The sequence below is a fragment of the Sander lucioperca genome, chromosome 8, assembly GCF_008315115.2.
Source record: "Sander lucioperca isolate FBNREF2018 chromosome 8, SLUC_FBN_1.2, whole genome shotgun sequence".
NCBI lineage: Eukaryota > Metazoa > Chordata > Actinopteri > Perciformes > Percidae > Sander > Sander lucioperca.
Window position 1 is genome coordinate 38,814,786 of NC_050180.1, and position 18,582 is coordinate 38,833,367.

General features: G+C 40.0%; 1 protein-coding gene across 2 annotated transcripts in view; it reads left to right on the top strand.

Annotated features, from left to right (window-relative positions):
- rnf17 (ring finger protein 17) overlaps positions 1 to 18,582 on the top strand; it is a 30,712-nt gene that overhangs the window by 10,695 nt on the left and 1,435 nt on the right. For both annotated transcript variants that reach the window (XM_031314043.2, XM_031314130.2), the window contains exons 18-36: positions 480 to 595; positions 1,113 to 1,230; positions 1,454 to 1,571; positions 1,686 to 1,940; positions 2,504 to 2,651; positions 3,642 to 3,754; positions 6,708 to 6,798; positions 7,907 to 8,028; positions 8,460 to 8,652; positions 9,248 to 9,359; positions 11,009 to 11,172; positions 12,135 to 12,254; positions 12,330 to 12,410; positions 12,553 to 12,672; positions 12,764 to 12,820; positions 13,620 to 13,724; positions 14,163 to 14,286; positions 17,459 to 17,594; positions 17,820 to 18,012. In XM_031314043.2, coding sequence (XP_031169903.1) covers positions 480 to 595; positions 1,113 to 1,230; positions 1,454 to 1,571; positions 1,686 to 1,940; positions 2,504 to 2,651; positions 3,642 to 3,754; positions 6,708 to 6,798; positions 7,907 to 8,028; positions 8,460 to 8,652; positions 9,248 to 9,359; positions 11,009 to 11,172; positions 12,135 to 12,254; positions 12,330 to 12,410; positions 12,553 to 12,672; positions 12,764 to 12,820; positions 13,620 to 13,724; positions 14,163 to 14,286; positions 17,459 to 17,594; positions 17,820 to 18,012 — 2,486 coding nt within the window. The remainder of the gene's footprint in view (positions 1 to 479; positions 596 to 1,112; positions 1,231 to 1,453; positions 1,572 to 1,685; positions 1,941 to 2,503; positions 2,652 to 3,641; positions 3,755 to 6,707; positions 6,799 to 7,906; positions 8,029 to 8,459; positions 8,653 to 9,247; positions 9,360 to 11,008; positions 11,173 to 12,134; positions 12,255 to 12,329; positions 12,411 to 12,552; positions 12,673 to 12,763; positions 12,821 to 13,619; positions 13,725 to 14,162; positions 14,287 to 17,458; positions 17,595 to 17,819; positions 18,013 to 18,582) is intronic.

Here is an 18,582-nt window from a genome sequence, read left to right on the forward strand (position 1 = left end):
AAGGCCGATCTTGCAATTGGATTCAAAAACAGCATTTGGTTGAGTGGAATTATTTGTTTGAGGTGTTGGTAGGGTCTAGGTAAAACAAGACAACAACTTGACCTTTTTAGGTTCAAATGATAGTATGTGCAGTTGCATATGTTGTCAGCAAAGTTGTAGGTTTGCAAATAATTTTTTTCACGACTTGAACTATGTCTTTTCAGCACCTTTATCAGATTTCATAGAATTTTCAGAATCCCTTTCAAGTATCAATTTAAAAAAAAAAAAACCTGCAAGTTTCCAAAAATGAATTTGCACTGTACGGTAAACTTTTGTTCCAGTCTCAACAAAACTACCGGTAATAGTTTGAATGCTGTGGATGACTGACACTGCCATGCAAAAAAGACTTGCTCCACAAACTAACCAGAAATGGAGTACATTAACGTGTGTGTGTGTGTGTGTGTGTGTGTGTGTGTCTCTGTGTGTGTCTCTCTCTATAGGTCATCCAGGGGGCAGAAAAGTGGAGGTGCAGTATGTTGACTTTGGCAATAAAGATATCTTGTCAGTCAGTGACTTAAGGAAGATCAAGGATGAGTTCTTTGCCCTTCCTTCCATGGTGAGAACACATTTGACATTTATTTGTATGCCTATGTGCCGGCCGTGGCCGAAGCATTATGTTTTCGGGTTGTCTGTCCCATTATTTTGAACACGATATCTGAGGAACTCCATGGAGGTGATGCATAATACCAGGTACTAGCCACAACTTTTGTTAAATGAAACTACAAAAAAACAAGTCAAGCCGTACCATGCAGTGGAAAAGTCATTTGACCGTCTTAGATAAAAACTCAAGGAGAAATCTTTTCATTTTTTTCTTTTATAACATCTAGATACTGTATGCTGCAACCAGACTGTTAATTCATTAAAGTTGGCCAAGATTAGTTGTTCCTCTACTAGTTCTTCAATACAATTTTTAGACTGTATTTTTACATTTATACACTTTGCACATACGCTTTTAAACATTCAAAAAATTCCAAAAGCCTGTTATCATTACATTATTTTATTTACTCACGTTAAACTTTACACTCCTGAAGAGTGCAGGGTAAGGTCATGTAAGTGTCTCTTCTGCTACCCAGGCAATCCACTGCTCTTTGTCAGATGTGATTCCTTTGGATGGCAAAACTTGGAGTGATGCTTGCTGCAACAGATTCATCAGCCTGGCTCACCAGAAACCGGTCACTGTTGTGGCTACAGGTAGTGTGTGTGTGTGTGTGTGTGTGTGTGTGTGTGTGTGTGTGTGTGTGTGTGTGTGTGTGTGTGTGAATTAGTTTTTTGCCTTGATAAAAAAAAATACACAGAGGGTGTGGGTGGGTGGCTAACCTTGTATTTTTAATATTGCACTCACTTGTCACCAAAGCCCATTGTGTTGTCTGTGAGATTTATCACCATTTTTATTTTCTTTGCTGTACCCTTCCAGGAACAGTCCCTAAGACTGAGCCTCTGCCAGTCAAACTGTTTGAAAGCAGCCTAAATGGGCCACTAGCCAACATAGCTGAGCTGCTGGTCAAAGAGGAGCTGGCTTCCTTCAAAGAGGGGTGAGACAACAACTTGTATGTCCAAATAATTTGTTGTACATGATCTCCATTTTACCTCTCTTTCTAATCTCACTGCCCCCACTATCTCCTCCACTTCCTTCTTCCCTCCTGCAGACTTGAGTACAAGTACGCCAGGCTCCCTGGTGATGAGTCTGCCATATGGGACCCTCCACTTGAGCTTGGCAACACATGTGGCGTTGATGCCTCGGACCAAAAAAACCCTGGACAGCAGAGTGAGGAACTGCTGGAGGTTCAGTCTCAGCTGAAGCTCCCTGATCAACTCAAAGACCTAAAAGTCACAGTCAGCCACGTCAACTCACCGAGCAGCTTCTACGTCCAGCTCAGCCAGTACAAATCTCAGCTCAAAAGGTCAGCAGTTTAAGCGCAAAACCATGATTTAAAAATCTTTTGACTAAACGGAATTAAGTGTGAAGATTTGCTGATTTTTTTTTTTAAATAGTATTGTAAATTGAAGGTATTTAAATTCTTTGCAATGCAAGTAGGAAAACAAATCATTTGATATGTCACCTTGGACTCTGGACCTTATTTGCATGTTTCTCTTTTTCTGACATTTTATAGACCGAAAGATAAATCGATTAATTAAAAAACAAATTTAAGATTGGTTGACAATGAAAATGATCATTAGGGGCTGCTTATCTTCCACACATCATGGTGCACAGCTTTTTACCTCAAGCTAGCTTTGCTAGGCTAATATTTTCTGCTAGTTTGCTCATTTTTTAACCGCATGAGCAAGCGAGAATTTCTTTGTCTGAAAAATGTGTGAATGCAGTATTGTATGTAGGACACAATGCGCAACAATTGGACAGTGGTTTCTTTTTATTGCACTGGAAGGAGTCATTTGTCTACTGTAGTTTTTCTAAGAAAATATTTTTACATAGTGTTAGTTCTATGACTATTATCATGTTTTTCAGGATGTGTGAGCTGGTGAAGGACACATGTGCACATATGGAGCCCCAAGATGTGGTGTGGAAATCAGACATGTCCTGTGCTGCTCACATTAACGGGGTTTGGGAGAGAGGACAGATCTGCTCTGATGTCACATCCAGCAACATTGCAGAGGTAAAAAGAGAACCACCCCTCTCCAAAACCAAACACATTATTTCCAGTAAGTGAGAATGCATCTGACATAGGGTTGGGTACCGAAACCCGGTGCTAATACAGCACCGGTGCCTAAATGACCAGTATCTACCGGACCGAATATCAACGCGGATTACGGTGCCTCATTTCGGTGCTACTTATATGCCCGCCTTGCCCTCTGATGCTCCAAAACGGGCGATAGAGGCAACAGAAGCATCGCTACATGTCAAGCTAGTTAACACTAATGTTACCGTTAGCTAGTAGCTGGATTAAACACGGTTAAAATGCTGACAGCTAAAGTTAAACTTGCCAGCCTCATGGTGCATTTAAAGTTATTGTAAAATACCCTTTTTCCATCTGGTGGTTGTTTTTGTCGTTTACCAGCAATTTACTGGTGAAATAAGTTAGTTATTACATTATTAATGAATCATTTAATTTTGACCATATGGCCTAAGCAATAAACAAGCTAAACAAGCTATTCTTAAATGTCGCCAACTGTCATCTTGTGCTCCTTTTTATATATATATATATATATATATATATATATATATATATGAAAGTAAATCTTTTTAAAAGAAAAGTAAAAAAAAGTATTGTTTTAGCACCGGTATCGGAAAAAACGCAAATGATATCCAACCCTAATCTGACATGGATAATGTCCTGTTGTGGGCTACATGTGTGAAAGGGCAACTCCTTGGACATAGTCCAGAGTTTATGTAAGAAAATGTTTTTCTATTGCCATAATCAATAGTCATAGTCAATAATAATAAAGTTAGGGTTTTGGTATTTGTGTCCTTGTTTTATGATAATATGCTGGATCTTGACTGCATTGTGAAAAGTTACATATATGTACTCATACTGTAGATAACATAAGTTGAAAGAATTCATTAAATGTTATTGTGACTTAAAGGTTGTTTAACTTGATAACAGTGACTGACTGTGTCTTCCTGTCTCCCTGCTGGCTGGTATCAGGTGATGCGCTGTGATCATGGCAACACAGTGAAGCTCGACATCAGCTGCCTGCGTCCCCTGCCGTTGTCCTTGACGGGTTCTCTGGCATTGGAGTGCACTCTCACTGACATCAGGTTACACACACACACACACACACACACACACACACACACACACACACACGACACAACATAGTAGGCTGGTATGATAACCTTCAGCAAAAATACCACGGTTTTACGGTATTGCAATTACAGCTCTAAAACGTATTATTTTGAAATGTCCGGGTAAAAAACAACTTCTTTTCCTCCATTGAACACATTGTATTTTATTTTAATCAGCATAGCCTATAGAATATTTGGTATATTTTTAAATGTGTACCATATTAAGTTCAAATAAATAATTAAATCATATTTTTGTGGATCCCACTTTTCTGCCAGAGCTATTGCTGCCCTAAAAAGAAGAAAAATAAAGACAGACATGTTAATTTAACCTTAATCTGTAATGACAGTTAACTCTGGTCTAAAAATGTGTGTCCTTTAGGTAATATAGCAGTGGATTTAACATTAATTTAAACAAAATATTACATGATCTAATTGTTTTTTATGTAAAAAGATATATACTACAATTACCCCTACTATGAATAATATAAATAATGCTACAATTAAATTTTTCTCAATATTAATGCACACATACACATATAGAGAGAGAGTGTGTGTGTGTTTACTTTGTGCACACACATACACATGCTCTCTCTGTAAAACAGATAGTCGCAAAACCAGATGTACACAATGATGGAAGACTTAAACAACAGAAGTGACTCCAGCTCAAATTATTTTAACACCACAGTAAAAGTACTTACTTTGCAGAAAATGTGTACTTGTCTGCTTAGTGAAGTTACGTTAGGAAGGAAAATAGCTGACGTTAGCCATGTCATCTGCCTCTGTAGCAGCTTGAAGTAATTATTTCACTATTGTTAGTCATGCTATCTCTACTCTCATAGCTGATTGCAAATGTTCATTCAAAGACAGCGTTACGCCACCTTGAATTTGTTTAGGGCGCTTGTGCTTTTTCGGTACCCGAAAAATTCCCACATAGCCGGCTTCAGTCTTTTTAGACGTGCGGGACGAGTTCGGGGGTTTCATCTCTTGTAGCCATCATGCACAGACACTCGCATCAACAACAGGAGGGGGAGGGGCCGTGATACTCTACGCTGCACGTTGGCAGGCAGAGGGATTTCTGAATAGCACTTTCTGTCCGCAACGACTCATAAAAAAACAACTTATACCGCAGGAACGGTATAACGGAACATTTTAGTGGTTTTGAAACCGTGACTTTTTCATACCATGGTATACCTTAAAACCGGTAACTGGCCCATGCCTACAAAAAAGTATGGCTGGGTGGTTGGATTTAAAATGTATGTCACTATGTGTTTTAACCGTTGGATAGTAATAATATACTGTATATAACTGTTCTCATCATTTTCGAAGACTGATTTAAACGGTGCTGGAATAGTAGTTGAGTGTGTGACAGCTACTTTGGTTTCTAGGGATCGAACGATATGGATTTTTTAGTGCCGATACCGATTTTCTTTTTTTCATCAGCTTTAGTCGACGACCGATACGGGCTGCCGATTTTCTTGAGCCGATATTTGGAGCCGATACTGCTTTTGCTCCCTCAATTTACGTCATAAAAATGTAAACCCTGCCACACTGGATTTGTTTTCGGAATCTGCTCTGCCATTTCTTTAAAAATAATAAACAAAAACACAGATCAGTGTCACTTCTGCAATCATCTTACATTCATATCACCCAAATTATGTGTGCAATGTGCATCATATGGATGGGTGCACTGCATATGGTTAACTGCAAGGGTAAAAGGCTTTCATCAACATCTACAACACAGCCTTGATGATGCATTGCTTGCTGACATATTATAAGACAGATATAGTCAGGTCATCACAAAATGTCTTTTGTCAACACATTTAAATAATTTAAGAAAATAAACCTGAAAAGTAGTTAGTCATTGAAATAAAGTGCTTGATTTGTAATTTAAGACTGCCATGGTGCTAGTGGTGGAGGGGCAGTGCATGGTCTGCACGTGAACTGCAGCGTCTCCAGCAACACAGAGCTGCCAAAAAACTATCGGCAAACGCAGCAGCCACGTATCGGCCAATGCCGATACACTTAAACGCAAATATTGGCCCGATACATCGGCCGGCCGATACAATCGGTCTATAACTATATCAAATTTAAATATATAATGAATACATCTCTGTAGTGCTGACTCTGTACTACACATTATACCAAATATTAAATTTAAATAATAAATAAATAACCAGCTTTTCAAAATAACAGTTGCGATGTGCAATTTTAAGCTCATTAAACTATTTTAAAAAAAAGTGCTATAACAATTTTACTGGCATTGATCCCATTATCCTCCATGACACGCTCTCTTCCACTTTGCCCGACAACTCCAAAACAAACAGCTCTGAGATAACCCATAGCTTCACACACTCCAGCAGATAGTATGCGTGAAATAAAAACAGGACACGTCATTTCACTGTGTGTAACTACGCTAACTAACTGTGTATTGTGAACCGCGTGTAGTGATTAAAAAAAAACAGACAACAGCTGTGTCTCAAAGACCGGGCAGCAGCAGCCGGGACGTTGAGAATCCACGCGCGAGAGGTGATGGATAGTTGAAGTCACTTCGTCATGTATTGACTTCGTTGAAACAAGAGAAGAAAGCCTCACTGATGTGAAGAACAGGACAGAGAAACATATATAAATGCTCTCTGCCCACCGTATGCCAACACTCTGGTAAGTCCGCGGTGTGAAGAGCGTCCGCGCTATTGTCCGAGATGCACTTGACGGCCTTTTGTGCAGCGGATTTTTATTTATTTATTTATTTTTATTTTATTTTTTTTTTGACGACCTAGTTAAGGCGGTAGGGTTCCTCAGCTTAGGCGGCCGCCCGAGCTGCAAAGTGCTGCGGGAAACTCTGTATATGGTTTCCACTTTTTTCAGTTTTTATTGGTTCACTTTCTCTCGCTTTGACTTTTTCTTCACTCTCCTTTCTGTCTTTCAGGCCAGCAGGAGGCAGAGCCACCTGGACGGCTACAGCCTGCGACATATTCGCCAACTACCTGACTGGAGCCTCGGCTGTTATGACCATCAAGGTCTTTCTCTCCTTTCCTCGCCTCATGCTCCCTTTTCCTTTTGGTCAAGTTTGTTGCTCCAGCTTCGTTTATCTACATACAGTAGTTTGTAAAGACTAATAATGTCTCCAAGTCGCTGGCTTCAGAGGTGCTCTATTATTATTATTATTATTATTATTATTATTAGTTACTAGGGATGTCCCGATCAGGTTTTTTTGCCCTTGAGTCCGAGTCATTTGATTTTACCGAGTCCCGATCCGATACTTCTATAATAATTCAACTTTATAATACCTCCAGACCACAGACATACTCGCGCTTTCCGCTTCAAGCTGCTTCCGTGTTCTACTTTGCCGGCATTTAACCAATAGCGTCTCTGCAACAAAGTGATGTCATGCCGCACGCGTTGCTGTTTCTGTGTGGAGTCAAAAGGGTCTAACTCTGTGCCACCGCATAACTATAGATGTGTTAAAAAAATAATCAGAATATATATACATATATATCCGAGTCCTGATCGGGAGGTAACGTCCAATTCCGATCGAGTCTGAAACCATGTGATCGGGCCCGATTTCCGATCACGTGATCGGATTTGGACATCCCTATTAGTTACTTAACAATTTTTTAGGACTGTACCCGACCCAGAATTTTGACAGTCGAATTGGATTTGGCTGTTAAATACAAATATTTGACTATTTGTTCTGTGGCATAAGCCTTTTTTATTTGTGACAGTTTGCGTGGCTTGGCAAGTGCGGCTTGTGGACGGCTTTACAGCATTTAAATAAAGCCAACAGCCAGATGTGCAGACGACCGTCTGCTTTCTCCTCTACTAAACCGACTTAGTGTTAGTATAAACACATCACACAGCCCTTTTTTTTCATAAAGACTGTCAAGAAACGGAAATGTTCCCAGAAGTAGGCTACACTGCACACTCACTAACAAAACAAAAAGCGACTGCTCCACTTGAAGAATCTCAGTCGTCTGAGGGGTCTCTGAATGACAATTTGCATCTTCAACTCCCAGGGGACAGCCCTACTTATCTTTTACTCTTTGCTTTCCACTATGCACCTCTGTTCTTTGTTGATGCACTGCCCCAGTTTCACGTTGTGTCTCCCTCTCCTCTCTTTTTATACAGGAGTTGACAGATGAGCGTCCAGTACCCGTCACACTGTTCTGCCCCAACAGAATGGGACAGTTGGTCAACATTGCAGACTTTCTGGCCAGCGAAGGCCTCGCCCTCAAGGAAAGAAAACCAAGGTATGTGCGTGCATGTGTGACACATGCATGGACGTTTTTGTGTTTTTTGTGTATATGATTATCAGGATTTATCGGTCTTAAATAACTTAAGCCATACACTTAATATCCATAATAATATTAATAGCCATAATCTATCTATCATATCTTTTTTAGACTTTACCACACATCAGAAGCTCTAAATAAATTCAAAAATACAAATGCAAAAGTTTCTTAAATGCTTTACATGTTATATTTCCTTTTGACTATCATAATAAGCTTCAGTTGGACTATTTTTCCTTACTGCTTCTGCAGTCACAAGAGTCTGATTTGTATGCTGTATGTAAGAGCGTTATTACTATATATTTACTATCCAGTATTTTGTGCCAATAGTCAGTGGCTGATATTCTATTTTTCGTTTTGTTTTCTAAGTGTGTGTTTCTTTTGTCTTGCAGAGATGCTGTAATTCAAAAATCCAAAGAAACTGATCCAAAGTCTGCAGTGAGCGAGACTAAAACTGGTGGCTCTGATGGCGAGAACAAAAACACTCCCCCAATGCCTCTCATTTCTTTACCCTCCCCATCCTCCCTCGTCTCCACTCCCGCTATACCAAGACCTTCCCCCCGCACCATTATGTCTGCTCAGAAGGTGATAACACGCACGCACACGCGCACACACACAAAAACACTCTAACTCTAACCATTTCTAAATACCATTAATCAGCCACTTGTTGACAATATATTGTAGTTTTTAACAGTTCAAAATTTAGCAAAGAACAATATTCAGTGTGGGCAACAGCTAAAAGAAATTCCAGTGCCTGTATCACAAATACTGTAATACATTATGAACTGTCCAGACCTCTGTTTTTTTCTTACTTGATTCAAAACATGGAGAAGCAGCATTCAGTTTTTATGCAACACATTGGGAACAAACTCAGACAATTTGAGGTCCGCTCAAGAACGTAGTTATTTTAAATCATAGCTTAAGAATGTTGCACTGTAACTATATAGCTATACTGTCTTACTCTCTTATGTTATTTCTTATTTTTATCTTAATTTTTTATTTGGTTTATGTGTGTCCTTTTATATTTTCTTGGGTTTCTTTATGTATGTTGTTGTAATGCCTTTTATGTCTTATATAAGTACTTTGAATTGCCTTGTTGATGAAAGAGACTAAACTTTGTGTGTGTGTGTGTGTGTGTGTGTGTGTGTGTGTGTGTGTGTGTGTGTGTGTTTATGTACAGGTGCAGACTCAGTTGTACCAACCCCCAGAGCTGCCATGCCTCAGTCACATCCAGATAACTGTTACTGCCATTGGAGAGGACGGTCTCATTTACACCAGAACACAGAATGCAGGTGCACATAAGAGCACATTGTCACTGAGATGACCTTTTTTTTTTTTTTTTTTTTATAAATAGTACATGCTTGACTCAAAACATAACCTGTCCATAGGATGATTAATAATTGCCCTTTACAGATGTAACAAAAAGTATTCCTCACAAGTTCAACAACACGTTGAGAAAAAGGCTCGCACACGGTCTTCTAAAGTGTGGGAGTATTTTACTCTTAATGCCAACAACAACGTGGTAGTCTGTAGACTTTGTAAAATGCCTCCCTGAGTCAGGATAACGGCAGCAAAAAGTTCTGCTCACCTTTTTGTCCCTTTCCCTCCCAAGTAGAGTTTAGATTCTCTGCCCGAGTCCGAGCCCGAACTTTACCCACGGGCCGAGTCGGGCCGATATTTCCCGCCACTATCCTCGGGCCGGGCCAGGCCGGGCCGGCCCTTTGATCAAGCGTTTGTGTTTTTTTAATCATTACTTTATTAACCTAATTGGGTGGGGAGAAAGCTATGCCTCCCCAGCTTCTCCCGTAGCTCTGGGTAGATGTCCTGCACTGACTTGAGTGTGAGGTAAACTGGGCTAAATCGTGTCTCCCCCATCTGTAGCACTGTCTTCGATAATTGCGCAACCAGGCCAGATTGTTTCAGATATCTCACGAGTCCTTTTAGAACGTCAGTAATAATTGCCCTCGTATTAAAAAATTGTCGGGTTAAAATCGGGCTCGGGCTCATAATTCCAGTTAATTTGTCGGGCCGGACACAACGTGCACTGTAGATGTGTGTGATTATCAACATAGTGACACGGAATGTGTTCCCAGTAGTAGCCCAATGGTACGTTAGTCCATTGATTCGTTTTAATGCCCCGCTAAGACTTAACAATAAGCATCATCAAAACACTATCAGTCTGCAGTGTTATTTTTTTGGTTTACCATCATCATGAGTGACCCAATCGATTACAGACTGTTATATTAGACACTCTGCAACTTGCCGTATGTTTATGATGATACATTTGATTTCATATGTTGCTAAAATTGCACTTTTTTACTGTAAGATTAAAGGGAGAAGAGCTTGGATGTTAAACAACAAGTTATTCATTGTTTTACCTACTACTGTTAAAAAAAGCAAATAACAGGCTAGTCTTTTTGCACTTGCTCTGTTTACTTTAAGTCTTTATTTTTGTATTCCTCCTGAAAGTGACTTTATTTTGTGGTTGGATTGATAGCCTACATCTGGCTTCAGGTTGCACTACAAATTCATTTTACTTGAACAGTGCAGTGTTAAACAATTTTAATAAATCAAGACTTGAACCTTATTGAAATTTGTTTTGTGTAAGTTGTTAATAATTGAGCAATGGGAAAATACTCGCTAATTGAAAAATTAATCGTTAGATTAATCGAAAAATGAATTGTTAGATTAGTTGACTATTCGAAAAAATAATCCCTTGATTAATTGTTTAAAAAAAATAATCGTTTGGGACAGCCCTACTGTATGTATGTGTAAACCAAAAGCAACAACAGGTTGAGGTGTATGGTATTTTTTAGAAGGTGTTTTTGTATTTGATTGAGGCCAAACAGACCTGTATCCGCTCTAAAATTATTGTCACTGTCTTTTTATTATCTTTACTCTGGTGTTTGTGTGTGTGTGTGTGTGTGTGTGTGTGTCTCAGAGTATCAGCTGGAGCAGCTTCGGGAGAGGATTCAGCAGAGTATGAAGACATTGCCTAAGCAGAAGCCTTACACCTGGAAGTCAGTCCTTGGGTGTTCCGTCATTGGACCTGATATGCTGTGGTATCGAGGACAGCTGCTGGAGGTGCTGGGAGGACATGTTAAGGTCAGGAAGACACACACAAAAAGTCATTTTCTAGTTATTTTGGAGAGACCTTTCATGGACCATGTAAACTAGATTAACAATCAAACAAAAGATAACAATCAAGCCACAGTTTGTCTGGCTAAAATGTTATATTATACACCTGGCACTTCAATAACTAGGGCTGCCCCCTTTTGAAAATCTGAAAAAGTGCAATGGGGGGCAGCCCTATCTTTAAAAAAAAAAAAAAAAAAAAAAAATATATATATATATATATATATATATATATATATATATACATACAGTGCTGCTCATAAGTATTCATACCCATGGTCAAGTTGACTAAAAAGAGGAATAAAAAAATCATCTTTTGGAAATTGATCTTAATGCCTTAATTAAAAAATGAGGAAAAATCCGACCTTTTAAGGACACCAATTTTTTTTGTGAATTAATAATGTATTGTAAATAAATAAATGTTCTTCCTTAAAATACAGGGGCCATAATTATACATACCCCTATGTTAAATTCCCATAGAGGAAGGCAGATTTTTATTTTTAAAGGCTAGTTATTTCATGGATCCAGGATACTATGCATCCTGATAAAGTTCCCTTGGCCTTTGGAATTAAAGTAGCCCCACATCATCACATACCCTTCACCATACCTAGAGATTGGCATGGTTTTATTTCAGTTAGCCTAATAGCTGGTTTGATTTGCATTGATATGGATCTTATCTCAGTTAGCGATAGATAGATAGATAGATAGATAGATAGATAGATAGATAGATAGATATCTCTTTTGCATATATGATGTTAAAAATAAACTTTTTATCACCTTGAATTGCATAAACCTTGACGTAATTATCCTCAATATGGCACAATGAAGAGATGTTAACTAACACAGTATATGCTTAACTGCATATACATGCAACAAATTAAAAGCTTTTACTTGCTGGTACTCTTTTTTGGTAAATGTTTGGTTGTTACCAGGTACAATATGTTGACTACGGCCTGGTGGAGAGCATCCCAGTGGTCCATGTGTACCCCAGGCTGCTGTGTGATGACATTCCTCAGCTCTGTATGCCCTGCCAGCTGCACAGCATCAACCCGGTAAGAGTTTGTGTCGGTATATAAAAAAATCTTGGTAAACTGTATTGTATTTATATTTTTAAATCAATAATTCAGATTGGTGGGAAGTGGCAGCAGGATGCTTTGGCCTTGCTGAGGGAGGTGTTGCTGGACCGCTCTGTGGACATGCAAGTCATGGTAGGATTACGCTCAATACCTTCTTAAGGTGGTTTTGGTAGTCAACTACTCTAGTTGGTGACTGTGTGTGTGTGTGTGTGTGTGTGTGTGTGTGTGTGTGTGTGTGTGTGTGTGTGTGTGTGTTCGTGTGTGTGCGTGGTAGGAGCTGCCGACTGACCCAAGGGGACCCCTCAAAGTTATGCTCTTCCTGGACAGGCTGAGCCTCAGCAGGATCCTGTGTCACCACGAACATGCCTCCATTGACCGGACTGTCTCGACACAGGTACGTCTGTTTGTTTCTGTTGCTCTCTGTTTCCCGAGATAAAGCAGTGCTTGATCACTATTCACTCAAGAATATATGTATTTCTCTGCAGGAAGATACAGAGATGTCTCCTGCCCTCCTCCTGGATGATTGGGACATCAACACTGAGGTATTGTAGTTACAATATAAAGATTGGAAAAAGAAACCGAGACCACAACTCAATTTAACTTACATTAACCGTATCTACAGCGATCATTTAAATCTGATGATCAACATCAATCCTAAAGTGGTGATGACGTGCATCACATATACTTGTGTTTACCCAAATTAAATGATTTAGTTGGGCAAAGCAATTTAGCGGTGAAGGAAGTGGAGCATCTAGCAGCTTAAGACAGATATTTATCTCGCAAGCTAAAAGCAGAAATGATCTGTTCATTAGGTGGACAGTAACTCAAATACATGAGATGTTCATGTTGCTCTGTGTCCGCTGCATGTCTAAGAAGGCAAGGGTTTTCAACAAGTTGGCAGTAACCACTTGGAGGTTACTGGGCTTTTTTTTGTTTTGGAGTCCTCCTGCTTCTAAATGGCCAAAAATCACTTTTATGCAGCTGTGTTCTAACCAGCAGTGATTGTGAATTATTATATTTTATAAAACATCAGACTGGTAGGTAAACATGAGCAAGCTATGTGCAGTTTTTATTGATTTGATTAAGTCTAATAACAGTTGCCTCTAGTCGCCCTTTGGTGGGTCACTTTAGCTAAAAGAAGATTTAAGCAGTATTAAGCAGTATTAATAAACCAGTGAAGTAAACCATAAATATAATTCACAAAGTCTCATGACTGACATAAGACCTCAGTTAACTTCTGTGGCTACAGTTCATACTACTTTCATGTTGTGATCCTTGTCTTTACCAGACATGCACAACGCTGCAGGGTGAGTCATTTTAATGCAGATGCTATGTCTCCAGGGTCTAGAGGACCCAGAGGTGCTGGGGCCCTTTATCTACCCAAATCTGCCACAGGAGGGAGAACGGTTTCAGGTCACGGTCAAGCACCTGTTGACCCCCAACAAGGTAACTACTAACAACAGAGATAACATTATCTATTTAAAAATTGTATGTACTTACAGTAGTACCAATGAACAAACCAAGTTTGTACTGATGACAAGAGGCTACTGTTAAAATTATTTTAGGTGATAAAACTGAGTCAGTTGAGTAAACGCTAGATGTGTATTGTAAAAATCACTTAAACATGACTGATAGGTCCAAATACATTGTGCACTCTTGTTGTAACTGTAGTTCCCTTTGAGCCTTTCAGGGTAATTTTGGACACTAGAATTTAATAGTTTTGTCAAAATCAGATCACTTTGATCAGCTGACAACAAATTGCACATTTCCCTACAACTGCAACTAAAAAGTATTTTTATTATTCATTATTGTTGACTGTCTATAGTCAGTTATTAACTCTTCATAAATGAAGCTAAACTGAAGTTTAAACTGTCTGTCCTGCAGCTGTTCCTGTGGCCTTTGGAGGGGGAAGCTGACGTGGAGGTGGATGGAGAGACTCTGGAGAAGGCTCTGGCCAGAATCAATGAAAACCGCTACGGTCTGCAACGACTCACCAACTTCTGTCAAGGTAACATTTCACTGTGTTCACTGCCTGTTTCCAGGCATGGATGGGACTTTTCAAAACCTGTTTAAGGCTCAGGGCTTTATTTCTAATTCCATCTGTTTGATAAGTATAATTGTTTTAAATAAACAGTTTTAAATGAAAAGCCATAGCGTTCCAGTGGACAGAGATCATTAATTGTTTAAGAAACATTTGCAAAAATATCACCATATACAACAACAGCCAGAAGGGCGACAAAGCAATTTGGGTCAGAATTAATCAAACACCACCATTGTGTCAGGTTGAACCCTGTAAATGTACCCGGTATTTATTTCAAATACAGCTACTACAGTATTGTTGGTAGATTACAATATGAGCATACATACAGTAGTTTTGCAAAACATATTGCTGGTTTGCAGCAGCACACCAGTATCTGATTAACGTTACAGACGGTAGCTTTGTTTCTAGCTCCAGGCTAACTGTTGACCTCCCACCTCCAGCTAGCCGTGCTCTGCTCTTGTCGGCTAATCTTGTCAGCTCATCCTTCGGTTTCTTCCAGTATCCGATTCTCCAGTTTTCCTCTGCATACTTTAAAACTCTTTTCGTTTTGTTGTTGAAAAGTCCGTCACTAGCACCAGAGCCCGTCATTCTCTGCTAGCACTAAATGAGACCTGTTACATCCAAGGTTCATGTAGTTTTGCATTTTTCATTAGTTTTGACTTTTTGTTTTCAAATTCAGTTTAGTTTTAATTAGTTTTTAAAGCGGGTTTGCTAGTTTAGTTTTTATTTTTTGAAAATGCTTAGTTTTAGTTTAGTTTTTTTATTAGTTTTAATGTTGGTTTTAAAGCAGTTACACACCGGGACGATAATCGGCCGTTGGACAGTCTGGTGAGGTCAGTGACTTGAGTCTATTCGGTGTGTTCCGTGCCGTCGTCCGTTGGAGGAGCTGTCGGCCTTCATTTTAGCCGACCTGACATGCTCAGTCGGAGACAGGGCAGTCGGGACTCACCCGGAAATGGCAAGCGGGATGAGCGTGACTAAGTCTCTCAAAATCTGACAAATCTGACCTTTGTCAATCTGAAATGAAGACAGATTCAGCAACTGCACGGCCTATTTCTCGCTTAAAATGTTTTCAGAAACACGTTTCAGTGAACTATTTTAGTCCAATATGAGATCGTATTCTGAACAAGCCGCCATGAGAGTCTGGCTTTGAATATCCGGAGAAAACAAACCCATGTGACGCGTTCGTCCAATCAGCTGCCGGTTTTCATTTTTTGGGCGACAATACATATTAGCGCCGCCTGCTGTTATGGAGACGTATTACGTCTCGTCGCTTTGGTGTGTTCCGAGGCACTTTTTTGAACAACTCGGGGAGACTGATCAGTCCAACTGCCTTTTCTGCCATTGGTCAGCCGGCTGGTTGGTCTGTAACTGCCTTTAGTCTTTTTTTGTAATATGGGTTATTTGTCGGGGGATTCAAAAAGGTCAGAAAAAGTATTAAAGTAACAAAAACATCATACCATTTTAGAAATATGTATTCACAATGTATTCAACAATAACACCAGTACATACGATGTACATATGATGAGCAGAAATATGTAAACAGTCTACACAAGACGCCGCAGTATGTGCAAAATGTGTAAGTGACGTGTTCCAGGAAAAAACCTAAATAGCCAACAGACTAAAGAAGACATGAACTTTGGTTCGAGTAAAGTGGCGAACTTTTTGAAGTCAGTCGGCTCACACAGTTGTGTAGACATCCCAGTATCAATCCACATATTAACCCACGCTTCCTCCTGCTTTTGGTGTCCTCTGCGTATGTACTAACCAGCAGCTATCGGGTCACCGGTGAAAGCCCTCCTGTAGTGTTCTCTGTCCTGCTGTTGTCTCTGTCATGCTGCCTGGCCCTGTATCCATGCATCCATGCCCTGTACTGGGGTTAGCTTCTGTTTCGGGGGAAGGGGGCTTTGCGTTCTCCTTTACCTTGTTATGGTAAGCTAGGTTAGCCTCCTTGTGCGCGCTTCTCAAATGTACTTTCAAATTCGTGTGATTTTTCCCTGTAATAAATTGTCCACATATTTTACCACCTTCCACTGCAAGGCACTTGCTTTTATCTGACACAGTCATAATCAAATAGGTCTCTGCCGCTTTCTTCCGACTTTCGGTACCGCTATGATGCCAGGCGACAAGGCGAGGGGCACGGACTATGTTGTGTTCAATTTGACGTTGAATGTCGGAATTTCTGGGTTCCCAATCGGAAACTATATGTCTACGGCATAGACTGAAATGTCAACTCTGAAAGATATAACGTTATTTGCTCTATGAAAGACATTGACAAAGACGAAAACTAAGGACATTTACTCGATTATTTTATTTTAGTTAGTTTTGCAAACAGACATTACAGTTTTAGTTAGTTATCGTTTTTACTTAATATTATATGAAAGGCATTTAGGAGATTATCCACACTAATTTTCCCCCGGCCTTAATTTAAGGCCGGCCTTTATTTGTCCGTGTTACACCACGCCCCTGGCCACTATCAGAGGCCCGGCGTTTAATTGACTACGGGTTTTTATTTGACGAATTACGGTAGTTACCATCATATCAGCATTAGGGCTGTCCCGAATACCATTTTTTGTGTACACTTGTAATACTAGGTCACACAATAATGTGCATGTAAAGCCGAGAAATCGCATCAGAAAGCAGATTTTTTTTCTCCCCCATTGAAATGTTTCTGTTGTAACCCTGAGGTTTTGTTTTGTTGCTTTTGCAGACATTTCTGTGCAGAGTTCAGTAACTTGCACAGACCTGATTTTAGGGCTGGGCAATATATCGATATTATATCGATATCTTGATATGAGACTATATATCGTCTTAGATTTCGGATATCGTAATATGACACAAGTGTTGTCTTTTCCTGGTTTTAAAGGCTGCGTTACAGTAAAGTGATGTACTTTTCTGAACTTACCAGACTGTTCTAGCTGTTCTATTACTTACCTTTTCCCCACTTAGACATTATGTCCACATTACTGATGATTATTTATCTAAGATCTAAGTGTGAAGATATTTTGTGAAAGCACCAATTGTCAATCCTATAATATCGCCGCAATATCGATATCGAGGTATTTGGTCAAAAATACCGTGATATCTGATTTTCTCCATATTGCCCAGCCCTACCTGATTTTATGCTTGTGGTTTCCAGGCTATCCCTGTTTGGCAGAGTACAGTGATGGGAAGTACTACCGGGCCAAGCTGATCGAGTTCGCCAGCATTGAGCCCCTCATGCTCCTGGTCCAGCACGTCGACTTTGGCTCTGACGACACTCTGCCCACCAGCAAGTATGAATTTCACACACTGCAGGAGTGCAGTTTGATTTAAATATCCATATTTAATTATTTTATATACACTTACCAAGACTAAAAGTCCACAGGTCAGTACACAGACCTACAAACGACTACATAAAAGTGATTATTGGAGAACTTAATTAGAGGTACTTGTTTTCCCATAAATACACTCGGGAGCTTGAGAATGAAAGAATTTGATGTTCTGTCACTTCCTGTCAGGCTGCGTCAGATGCCGGCTAAACTGCTAAGGTTTCCATCGCGGGCACTCAAGGTCAAAGTCGCTGGCTTCAAGTCTCCGAGTGTGAACATTAACAAGAATGAAAAGGTGCTGCCCTACAGCCCCGGGTGGACCGTGAAGGCGGCATATGAGATGATCGACATGTTACACGGCCAAATTACAGCCTCTGTTGTGGTAAGAAACACAAAGCATCACTGTTGTATAAATAAAGAGCAATCGTTATGTTTCACTGATTTTCATTTGGATTGGACCCAGCGATAGTTATTTAAGGGCACCCTATGGAGTAAACAAATGTTATTTACTTTCCGTCGAATGTGCGTCAGCACGTTCAATGCTTTTCCTTTCACATCCCCTACAACAGCGGAACACTGTCCTTGTCCTACACTAGAGCTGAAGATCTTTGCCCGAACCCGACGGGACCGAACGGGTTCGGTCTTCATTTCTATCATGTTACACGGGCTCGGGCCGGGCTCGGGCTTGCGCTCCGAGTTGCGCAGTAAACGAGCGGTCAGGTGAAGCGTTTCGATTAGCGTGAAAATGGATGCTGAGGAGGTGAAACAGAGGCTGGCTTCTGGAGGACTTATTTTATTTCTTTGTTCCAACTTCCATGTTGCCTATAGCCTCCGTTAGTCATGAATAAATTATGTTAAAAAATGTATAAATTACTCATTCTTGACGGAAGACAAAAGAGCTGTGTGCGTGCAGCGCAGTCTCTTTTTTCTTTCTCTCCCTTTTCCGCCGAGT